We start from the raw sequence: 11,868 nt of genomic DNA on the forward strand, positions 1-11,868 counted from the left end.
CGGCCGGATTTTCACAAACTGAGTGCCAACGCCCGAGGTTTCCTGCCGGTGGTACGGACATCGGTTGATGGATCGTGATGAAACTTCCCATGCATGTTGGGGCAAGTATTGGCTATCATATGGTATAAGAAACTTGACCGGGTCAGGTCAGGTCACGGAGCTATGACGTCACAAGAGGAACAGCGTCCGGTACTATTTTTGAAAAACGCCCGAACCACTATTTTGCTAATTCTTGTCACCTCAATGGGAATATGCAGCAATATTAGCTTCTATAGGGAGCAAATGGACCTTCCAAATCCAAAAATACAATAAGATTTCAAAAATTTAAATTTTGATTTTTCGAATTTCTGCCGCCGACTGTGACCTTGCCGACTTCCGGCGCTCCCAACGCGCCATTTTTAGAGCTAGTGAAACGAAATACATACCAAACGATAGAGAATTGATCAAGGAACACGATAGTGAAGGTTTCAAGTCGATATCTCCCACCGTTTTGCCGCAATCGCCGCGGAAAGTTGAAAAGTCTATTTTTCCGAAAATTTGACCTTTGACCGGTCAAAAGTAGGTCAAATGTTGACCTAGGACCAAAAAATATACCACCAATCGCGAGATCTCGGCGAGAGCAATCCGTTGGTCTTTTCCGCTAAGCTCTACGACGCTCCGTTTTCAAACGCCAAGGGGGGGTCGCACCAACCCCCCCCTGCATGGGCGAAGGTGGCAGATCGCCGTTTACGGGCGAGGGTTAAGACATTTTTCGCGACAGTTTCGTCCCAGCATAGCAAGCGACCGAAATGATGAAAAATAAACTTTTCGGGAAGCGGGACAGCAAAAACAACACGAGACAGTGATTTTAGTTCATATTTGTCCGGTCATAACGCAGGCATTTTAAAGGTTCTTGGGGTTCTTGTACCTATTTTGCTTGTATTTTGCTTTAACAATTGAGCCTCAGCGCTGGTGGTGCTGACCGGAGTGCTTGTTCAGATCTTCGGGTAACTTCTGTATTCGTATTGTGCACTACCCTACCTACGTTAGAATCTTTTTTTAGAGTAACTTTCGTTTTTTAATGCCCATTGCGCGATTCTAGTGCCCTGGAAGCTTCAGTCGGTGACCTCTTGGTACATGGGTTTGTGGTAGATAAGTACCTACCTACAAACTATCTACGTCCTACGAATCGCATGAAGTTTGTGCGAACTTGTAACATATTCGATCACCATAAGCGCCTAATGTTTAGTGTAGCCCATCAGCATTGTTAATCATAAAAATACCTGGCACATAAATGTGGTTATCTGTATGTATGTACATATACCTATAGCATAAAGACCGCAACATATGCTAAACCAGGCCAAACCAAGCTAGTAACCAAGCCTCCAGCGCTGGCGGTGGTCAGACTATCGTTACTGACCTGTTGGTGGTAGCAGTGGAGGATGGAGCAAGCTGCCGGCCGCACTGTCACCAGGGTAGGCCCGCGCACCGCCGCTGCTGCCGCCGTGCGCCAGACGTTCCAGGAGGCCCGCCGGCAGTTCACCGTCCTGCTGAAGCGCTCCTCGAGCTCCCGACCGCTTCTGGTCGCCGCCTTTCAGCAGCTGGAGGCCTGTATAGCCGCCAGCGAGCGGCTGGAGGAGAGGCAGTGGCGCGCTCTGCGTGGCCGACTCGCCAGCCGCTGGCGCAGCCGCAGCGAGGCCGCCTGCCGTCCGCGCCTGGCGCAGCTGGCCAGTCGGCGGCGGCTGCTGGCCGACCAGCAGAGGCAGCTGGACGGCCTGCTGGCGGAGGCGCGCCGGCAGCTGCAGCTGGCCGCGGCGCCGCCGACCGACCTGCCGAGCCGGCTGCTGAGGAAGTGGGAACGGCTGCGGCTGGCCGACCGTGACAGCGAGGACGCCGAGCCGGCGGCCGGGGACGCGGCCGCCGCGCCACCGCCGCCGCCGCCGGCCGCCGCCGTCAAACCGTGGCTGATCGAGGGTCTGAGCCTGGAGGAGGCGTGTGACAAGCGCCGCCTGCTGGAGCGCCTGCGGCAGCTGGAGACGGAGACGGCGCAGCTGGCGGAGCGGCGCGACACTCAGTACCGGCCCGTCACCGACTACAGCCACTGCCTGCGCAAGTACTTCAGCTGCGTCCAGAAGAGCAAACACAGCACCAACGAGCTTATGAAGGTGGGCCGCTGCTATGTGTTCTACACCGTGAGCTGAGAATGAGAGTAAAGTAAGGCTTAATTATTGGTAATGAATGTTTACAGTTTGGATGTAACGCCATTGAACATTAACGAGTTTATTCCTCAGACCCGTGCCAGTCTGCGGCTGCACGCCGCTTGGGTGCGGGACCACCACTGCCGACTGGCCCGGGAGCGGCGCCGCCGGAGCGACGCGCCGCCGCCGCCCCAGGCTGACCCCACGCAGGTGACGGGCGAGCTGCAGCACTACGATCAGCAGTGGCAGGAGGGCATCGAGGTGGAGACGACGGCGGCCGGCGCCGGCGTGGGCGCGGCGTCTGTGGCGCGCGGCGCGCCGCCCCTGGCCGAGCGGCTGCTCTACAGCCGGCTGGACGCGGCCGAGAGCCGCGCGCTGGTCACAGAGGCGGCCGAGCGCGGCGCCTGGTGCCAGGTGGAGTTTGCGCTGGCGCACGACCGGCTGACGCTGACGGCCGACTGCGTGGTGGCCATGTTCGTGTGCTGCCGGTGCCGCGGCCGCTGCTCGTGCCAGTGGACGCGGCTGGCGCTGGCCGCTCAGAGGAGGGTGCCAGAGAGGCCGGCACGCACGCGCGGCTGGGGATGGAGGAAACTGCGCATGGCCACCCAGTTGATCAGGCTGCTGCATAGCACCAAGGCGGAGGGCTAGACCGCGCATGGAATGGACGGTCGGATGATCAAAGGTCCAGCTCCAGATAATACCGCTGGCATCCGTGCGGTAGGGATGTTATGAACTATGATTATACGGTATATATCGTGCTGTCTCGGGCGAGGATAAATGTTTACTTTCGAAATCTAAGCTGCGTTGCGGCATTGACGGTGGTGTGCGGTGTGTATGCCGCATTCTTAGTAAAATGCGACCACTAAAATAAAGACACTTTACCGCAATATATAATCTGTTTTTAATGAAAAACAATGCACATTTTCAATGTCAATTGCTCTTATCAGAAGAAATTAAGATTTACATAGCTAAGTTTTTTTTTATTGATGGAGTTAAGTGCTTGTGCGAGGAACATTGTAATAGTTATTTGAAAATATATAAGCATGACCTATCCTCGATATTGAATAAAACAAAGTGCCGAAAAATGTAATTTATTGACAGAAAATATGTGATATTTCGGCCACTGGCCTTTGTCGAACATATATAATCAAGATAAACAATAGTTTCGTTTCGCCGCATCGCGTTCCAACTGCCTCTACAAAATTACGTACATCAGTTCGTGACAAAATCGATATCGTACCACTGTAACAAAGTATTATAATTCCGTTGAAAGGTGAAAACTCTATCTATGAGTACACAGGTTTAGATACACCTACCGGCCAATAACAATACCTATAATCAGGTTTAGATACCTTCATAAAGCTAGAAAATCATGACAAAGGCTTTAGACCGAAAGAAAGTAAGGACAGTTTAAGACGAAATTATCCTAACATCTGTGAAGACCGCGTGTGGAAGGTGAGTCTATACAAATCAAATGAAAACAAGCACATCAATAAACAATCCAAATCACTAATACATATCTCAAAGGAGTTCGCACAACACATATACACACATGTAGGTACAATGTACATACATATAATTTCACAGGATAGGCCATGACGAATCGTTACTGTTTAGACGTGGGCGGTGGTTCCTGATCATCAAAGACTCGGCTATTTTTCGATCCGGGTGGTCCTTAGACCTGTACATGACTTTCACAGTGAGAGGTACTTTGCCATCTACTGAGATATTAGAGTGGGAGGCCTGGAAATGCTCTCCCATGGGAGTATCTGGAGTTCTATTTTTGAGGTCACGTACATGCTCGTTGAAGCGCAGTCGCAGGGGGCGCTTCGTTTCACCTATGTACACACAGTCATGTCCATCCTGGCGACAAAGTTCACATCGAATTTCATATACAACATTTTTCTGTGTACAATCCCCCATGAACCCAGTTGAACATGTGTGGCATCTCCTAGTCCTACCCCCCGGACAGGCTGGCTTCGACATAGCGGATCGTACTAGTTTGTTTTTTATTTTTTCCTTGTTTTGCCACGCCACCCGTATGTCTAAGCCTGATCTTTTGACCTTACTTTTAATCTTGCACAGCAGCTCCTCGTCTATGTATGGTAGACAACAAAATGGGTACCCTAATCACATTCTACGAAGGCTTCTGCGAGAGGCGAGAGCACAGAGAAGACCTTCGGCTGATGGGCATCAGCGCCGAGCGCAGTTTGACGGGTTCCTTTGTCTACCATACATAGACGAGGAGCTGCTGTGCAAGATTAAAAGTAAGGTCAAAAGATCAGGCTTAGACATACGGGTGGCGTGGCAAAACAAGGAAAAAATAAAAAACAAACTAGTACGATCCGCTATGTCGAAGCCAGCCTGTCCGGGGGGTAGGAGATGCCACACATGTTCAACTGGGTTCATGGGGGATTGTACACAGAAAAATGTTGTATATGAAATTCGATGTGAACTTTGTCGCCAGGATGGACATGACTGTGTGTACATAGGTGAAACGAAGCGCCCCCTGCGACTGCGCTTCAACGAGCATGTAGGTACGTGACCTCAAAAATAGAACTCCAGATACTCCCATGGGAGAGCATTCCAGGCCTCCCACTCTAATATTTCAGTAGATGGCAAAGTACCTCTCACTGTGAAAGTCATGTACAGGTCTAAGGACCACCCGGATCGAAAAATAGCCGAGTCTTTGATGATCAGGAACCACCGCCCACGTCTAAACAGTAACGACTCGTCATGGCCTATCCTGTGAAATTATATGTATGTACATTGTACATTAGGGGTACCCATTTTTCCCGATTTTGGAAATTTGTGGGTGGGGGTGGTTTTTCCCATTATTTCGCGGCTTGTGATTCCAATGATGCCAAAAATATTGAAATCAAAGGTGGTTTAGGGGTCGCGAATTGAGATTGAAATTTGCGTATTTACCTAGAAATATGCCTATTTTACGCTGATAATATATCACACTGAAGGCAAAGTTTTTGTTTTGAAAGTCGGGTTGAGGGGTCATTGAGCGCTCCGTTTTCATCCAGATCGATGTGCTCCATCACGTGGTTCCGGTTAAATGCTTTACTAGCGATCATTACGATGTCGATATTGTAACATTTGGTGAAACCGGGAATCCCGGCGACCAACAACAGGGGCAAACATCCCGGCCCGGGATGTTTTGCTCCTGTTGTTGGTATCATTCTGGTCAGCGTGTAATCATTTTTGATATCTTCTGCCTCTTGAAGGTCATGAGTTGTAATGGTGACCTTCGATGACCTGTGACATCAAATTAAAATGTGACCTACCTTCCAGTTGCCACTCTCAGTTCATGACAGGCTCTTTGTGTCCGTGCAAATAAGCTCAGGATACATCTCACAGATCATGGCTCCGAATGGACTTCAAATCATGTAATTAAAAAACGATCAAACCATTTTGACCGTATGCTTCCACAAGAAACGCAGTCCTGATCGCTCACGGCTACGATGTAATAGACCTCTGAGACAGAGTAGGATAAATCTGGGTGTTCTACCCAAAAATATCAACTTCTAATCCGAAAACATAAACTTCAAAGCGTCGATTCTTTCCACGCCCACCAACCTACTATTCCATTTCTTCAGTGGGGACAGATACACACCGTTCTTGTGGAAGAGTTTCCGATGCAACTGCAGATCATTTACGAGTTGATATTCGACCACACGCGACTAGCCATGCGCTGATACGTGCATGGTTGATATGTGACGAAGACCTTTCACAGCTTCTTGCACAGATCACTTGTGATCTCAGGTACCTATTTGGCGTCTGAGTCTGAAGAACCTAATGTAGCAGGATATTTTCATCCTGCATGGGCCGTATGGTGGTACATACCAGGACGCATCATATAAGGGAGTGTGCGTGCCAATGCCAGGAGTCAGTAAACGGTTCTGCCTCGGAGTTGGCTGAGCCGTCTAGGCTTTGGCTTCTTCCTAATTTTCAGCTTTAAGCAATGACATTCGTCGACTTCAGTTCAACATCAGCTACGGTTTGGACTGAGCCTGTAGAGTGCAGTGTGCAGTGTAAGGTCCGTTATCTTGAAAGGATACTGCTGGCAGCGGCCGTCACCAGCCACTGGTTCCATGACATCGATAGGTATATCTGCACCCGTCTCAAGGCATCAGCTGGTATACTCGTAGGAGCGGCACATGCCCAGAACTGGAGTCACGAGCAGTCGTGCGCGCGTTCGGCCAGGCCAGTGCTGTCCGTCATCAGCAAAATTGCAAACATATTTCTTTCATAATGGGGTGAGGATGGAGTTTCGGTGTTACCGTCCTGTGGTGTGCTTGGCCAGCTTCCTTTCCATATGCACAAACGCACATGCTGTGTGCGGGTTTGGGTGTTTGTGGGGCAGGGGCAAAGCTACACTCATACAGCAGCCACCCGACGGTGGCGTAAAGCTTGCGCCCCTCCCTCAGCCGTCTCTGCAACTCCGGGACTCGGGGAGTTCGGCTAGCGAATTGGCAAAGGTCATCAGTCGTGCATACCGGCATAGCTTAGTGCTGCTTTTATGTCGGTATAGATATACAGAAGCAATTGATAACTTGTTTATCTACTTCATGCCATATTTCCATGCGAGTTATATCGTCACATACCGTAACGGCTTTTAATGCCACTCAAACCCAGATTGTATCGATAGGTCAATGTTCATGTCCTTGGGATCGGTCATTGCCTTTGCTGAATGAGACGACTTATTGAAAATTCGGTGGTTCCAATGAGAAAGCTTCGATCGCTGATTTTTGCCCTCCTGACTACATAGCCATTCGTTCTAAGAGTTGCGGTCTTTAGCTACTAATGACGGTCTAAGCGAGAGTGAGTGTAAATGAGCATATGCTGTTCATTGACCAAAATGATATTTTTGGTGCTCTCTTTTACCGCTGCACGTCGAATATACAACTAAAGCAATGTTGCACGGTGTCTAACAGTCATTAATACCACTGCAACACATTGGCTTTGCATATTTATAGTCGTTCAAATTAAATCATTTTTCCACTAAAATTAAAACTCCAATGCAAGCTCGCGACCCATAAAAGTGGTCTAATATCATTATTTCTGTCACTGCTATAGATCCAGAACAGAGCAAATAATGATGAAATCGATCCCAACCTGTTGGCATGGTAACCTTGTCCCAACATAAAACAATGTTAATTTGGTCGATTTTCTGCTAAAATTAACATGTTCATTTTGAATTCGTGACCCCCAAAATCGTTTGGCTTCGTTATTTTTGGCGGAATCAGAATAGGCCAAATAATGGGAAAATTGACCCCAACCTGTTGGCATGGTAATCTTGCTTCAAAATTAAATAGCATTATTTTGTCTATTTTTCGCTAAAATTGGCATTTTCATTTTTAATTCGCGACCCCTAGAAATCGTTTGATTTCGGTATTTTTGGCACAGGTGGAATCAGAATAGACCAAATAATGGGAAAATCCACCCCCACCTAAAATTTGGAAAATTGACCCAAAAATGGGTACCCCTATTGCAAACCAGTAAATGCTCAAAACGTAGCTTAAATCCGCAGGTTCTGCGTAGCTAAATTTCATTGCCTACTTTAATCTCTGTCAGACAAAGTTTTAGTAGTATGAAAACATGTAATATCTAAAAATTGTCTGAAATAAACTAATCTTTATCTTACGTCCAGAACAACCCACTTGTAGAACCGAAAAAGGGGGCAAAAGTAGATTCCTGCTCGTTCTTGAAAATGGCTATCGAGAATTCTTCGAAAAGTCGAGCACTTCATAAAAAAGAGGGGTGGGCGTTTGACCCGCCCTGGGCGCTTTGCCCCACTCTACCCTACTTGCGATTACACATATGTAAAGGATCAACATCAGTCCAACAGTCTTAATCTTTTCGTTTCATAATATTTATTACTCGCGAATTAAATGTTACTAAGTGTAATGCAGTTAATTCAGTAAGATTATTTTAAATCAAAGCAGTCATTTTCGATGTGTCTGGATACTGTCAAAGATTTCAGAAGAAGAGAAAAATATGGAATATGATGGACCTTACAAGAGTATCCTTCAAATCAAATTGCGTGATTTCCTCCCGACGAAAAAATGTCTGCTACATTTCCGAAATAAAGTGTATGAGAATGGCTCGAATTGCTGATGTCTCTGAACGAATTGTCTGTAAGGTGGTAAAAGATAAATGTAATTGTGAAAACTGGAAGCTACATGTTTTCTTTTTTTAATTAATGAAACGTCTTTCGCATATATTTCCATAGTCCTTTCCTTAATCTGGTATTCTGGCACTCGACATGCAATAAGCTTCGTTTTTTGCTTGTTTCGTGACATACCTCAAACTTCAAATCACCTTTTATTTCGTAAAAGCATATTTCGTGACTTTTGCCTTTTACCCAAATACGATAGACCATCTAATAAGACCAACTTTGTTGAAACTGATTGCAAATCCCTATTGTAATCCAGCAAATTTAATGAATAAGATGCATTTAAGGCACGGGCGTAGGAACGTCATGAAAAGTGGGTGGGCCACCCTGTCAAGGGGCCTCCTTTTCCAGGGGGCCTCCTATTTTCAGGGGCCTCCAACTTTTGCCTCGTCCTGCTGGCTGCTTTCAAGTATGACCTCCAAATCTAGCTTCTGAGATCGGGCAGATGTACCCAGGGGCGTAACCGCTTAAGCGAACAGTGCGGAAAGTCCGCATCATTTTTAAAACTTATTCCCCCTCCGATTTTTTTTAAATCTATCTGCCGCAAACGGCGCATGACCCCTGAAAACCCTTACACAAATGTCTTCTTCGTTTCCCACGTGCCCCCATTAGCTTCATAGGCGCCCTCTTTGGCATATAAGCGCCCTATATATAGTCATCAGAGACATCCCTATATGTCCAGCAGTCGCATACAATGTGCGCTTATCATAGGCGTCTCTCTTTTATGGACACTTGAAGGCGCCTCTCTTTGCCATGCCGGCGCTCCTGTTTCTTATGAATGCACCCCCATGGCATTGATCAATTGCAGTTTGCAGACCTCTATTGCATGTGGACGCCCATATATGTAGGCCTCAGAGGCGCCCCTCTTTCGCATTGAGGCGCCCCTATGGGCTTCATAGGCGCCCCTCTATTGCACGTAGGTGCCCTACTGTCTCAGAACCGCTCCCCTTTGGCATGCAGACGCCCATCTTTCGTACGGAGGAGCCGCTGTGGTTCTTAGAGACGGCATGGTGCTCTGAGACGCAGATGGGGCTCTCGGAGTCGACAGTGTGGGACCTTCAGTCGCTGATGGGTGCCCGCCAGATGTGGACCCTCGGAGATGCCGGTATGGGGCCCTCAGAGATGCCGGTATGTGGCCCTTTAGAGACACCGGTGTGGAACCCTCAGATACTTCAGTGTGAAGCCCTTACAATTGCTGGTGTGGGGCTATGATTTATGAATGCGCTGGCTTAAATCCCTCAGAGGCCGGTACATGGACATTAGAGCTCAGTGAGAGTTTGTGTGGTGCCTTCAGTGGCCTTGTGGAGCCGTTAGACATCAACATGGTGCTCTCAGGAGCCGGTAAGTCCTCAGAGTCACCGGTGTGGGGCCTTCAGAGCTCCGAGATACTGGTATGGGGCCCTCAGAGGTGTCGGTGTGGGTCCTTCAGATGTACCTATAGAGCCTTGAGATGCACAGGTGTGGTGGCCCACAGAGGCGCCGGTGTGGGGCCCCCAGAGCCACCGATATAGGGCCCTAAGAGACACTAGTATGACCCTCAAAGGCGCCGCTGTGTGGCGCTCATAAACACTGGTGTGGAGCCATCACAGGCAGATGGAGCCGTTAGAGGCCGGAAAGGGCCCTTAGATGCCTACAAGGAGCCTTCAGAAGCCAGCGTGGCACCCTTATGGGGATAAGCGTGTCTACTTAGGAGCCCTTGAGGTGCTCTCATGAGCTCTGTGGGGCCCTACCGAGCCGAAATATGGCCACGGCCAGTTGCCGCCGCATGGCTCTTCGGACTATCATTCTCAAGGGCCTCATCTGCCTAGTTTGAATAGAAGGGTCTCTCAGACCATCAGTCTCATGGGCCTCCTCTGGCTAGTATAAATAGAAGGGCCTGTTAGACCATCAATCCTAGGGGCCTCCTCTGGTTAGTATAAATAGAAGAGCCTCTCAGACCATTGATCTCAGGGGGCTCTTGTGGACAGTATAAATAAAAGGGCCTCTCAGACCATCAGTCCCGGGGCCTCCCTAGAAAAGTGTAAATGTGGATAGAGGGCCCCCTCAGATTCATTACGAGTGGACCTCTCTGACTTATCAGTCTCAGGGGCCTCTTGTTGCCAGTATGCATATAAGAGCCTCTCAGACCATCGGTCTCAGGGGCCTCTTCTGACTAGTGTGGATAGAGGGCCTCCCAGACCACCGGTTTCAGGGGCCTCCAGTGGCCGGTTATATGAACAGAAGGGCCTCACAGCCATCAGCCTCGGGGGCCTCTTCTGACTGGTGTGAATATGAGGGCCTCTCATACCATCAGTCTCAGGGGCCTCCTCTGCCTAGTGTGAATATAAGGGCTTCCCAGGCCATCAGTCTCAGGGGACTCTTCTGACTGGTGCCGGATTGAGGAACCTCCCAGACCGAAAGTTTTGGGGGTCTCCTGTGGCCAGTATGAATAGAAGGGCCTCTCAGTCCATCAGTATAATGGGCCTCTTCTGCCTGGTGTGCTTATAAGGGTCTCTCAGGTCATCAGTCTCAGGGGCCTCCTCTGACTACAGTGTAGATGGATAGGCCTCCCAGACATCAGTCTCAGGGGCCTCTTCTGACTATTGAGGATAGAGGGGCCTCCTCTGACTAGTGAAGGTAGGGGGCCTCGGCTAGACCGCCAGTGTCAGGGGCCTATTCTGACTAGTGTGGATGGAGGGGCCTCCCAGACCGCCAGTGTCAGGGGCCTCCCCAGACCAGTGTGGATATTGGGGCCTCCTCAGATCCACTAGGGCCTCTCAGGCCATCAGTCTCAGGGGCTTCGACTGACAAGTATGAACAGAGGGCCTCCTTGGATCCATCACGGCCCCTTGGAGTCCGTGCGTGGGGATTCGTGGAACTTATTTTTACCGAGTTTGTTTATTCTGGAAGGTGATGGCGTCCTCTCAAATCGAGACGAGGGGCCTCGAGTAAAAAGTGGGTGGGCCAAAACACATGGTTGGCCCCCCCACCTCGAAAAGTGGGTGGGCACTTGCCCACCTGGCCCCCCCTGTTCCTACGCCTATGATTTAAGGTCCAATAAGATCGGATACTGATATATTTATCGGCGCTGCCAGCACAACGAGCGCAACGAGCACAACTGTGAACTGGCCCAAAAAGTGGCTCGTTTTCAGGGCTCGTTTTTATGTTTGAACATCTCAAATCACGTGCAGGTGCATTTAAAGCGCTTTAAACGACCGGCAGCTGCTAAAAAAAAACAGACTTTAGCAACCGTTGTTCTGAGAACGTAGATTACAAATTACGGACATCTGTATCATTTGCAGTGGCACTCTCAAATTATGTAGTTGTTACCATGGATGAGATAATCCTTATTACGATCGTATACATGGATTTGCATTCAAGTTGACACTCCGCTGTCTAATTCTCAGCATTTTTCGTACATAATCCACATAAAAAGCTGGGCAATGCAGTAACAGGTGAATACAGTGGCATGTGTTCAATGCTGCTTATTAACCCGCGCACCGACGGGGGGGCGGATATCCGCCCCCC

General features: G+C 49.0%; 1 protein-coding gene across 1 annotated transcript; it reads left to right on the forward strand.

Moving 5' to 3' along the window:
* Positions 1-901: 901 nt before the first annotated feature.
* LOC122369186 lies at positions 902-4,393 on the forward strand. The gene is made up of 3 exons (XM_043343716.1): positions 902-1,340; positions 1,934-2,144; positions 2,271-4,393. The coding sequence occupies exons 1-3, from the start codon at positions 1,327-1,329 to the stop codon at positions 2,823-2,825; spliced, it is 780 nt and encodes a 259-aa protein (XP_043199651.1). The 5' UTR covers positions 902-1,326; the 3' UTR covers positions 2,826-4,393.
* Positions 4,394-11,868: the final 7,475 nt, after the last annotated feature.

The sequence above is a fragment of the Amphibalanus amphitrite genome, unplaced genomic scaffold, assembly GCF_019059575.1.
Source record: "Amphibalanus amphitrite isolate SeventyFive unplaced genomic scaffold, NRLGWU_Aamphi_draft 001014F_arrow, whole genome shotgun sequence".
NCBI classification, from domain to species: Eukaryota; Metazoa; Arthropoda; class Thecostraca; order Balanomorpha; family Balanidae; genus Amphibalanus; species Amphibalanus amphitrite.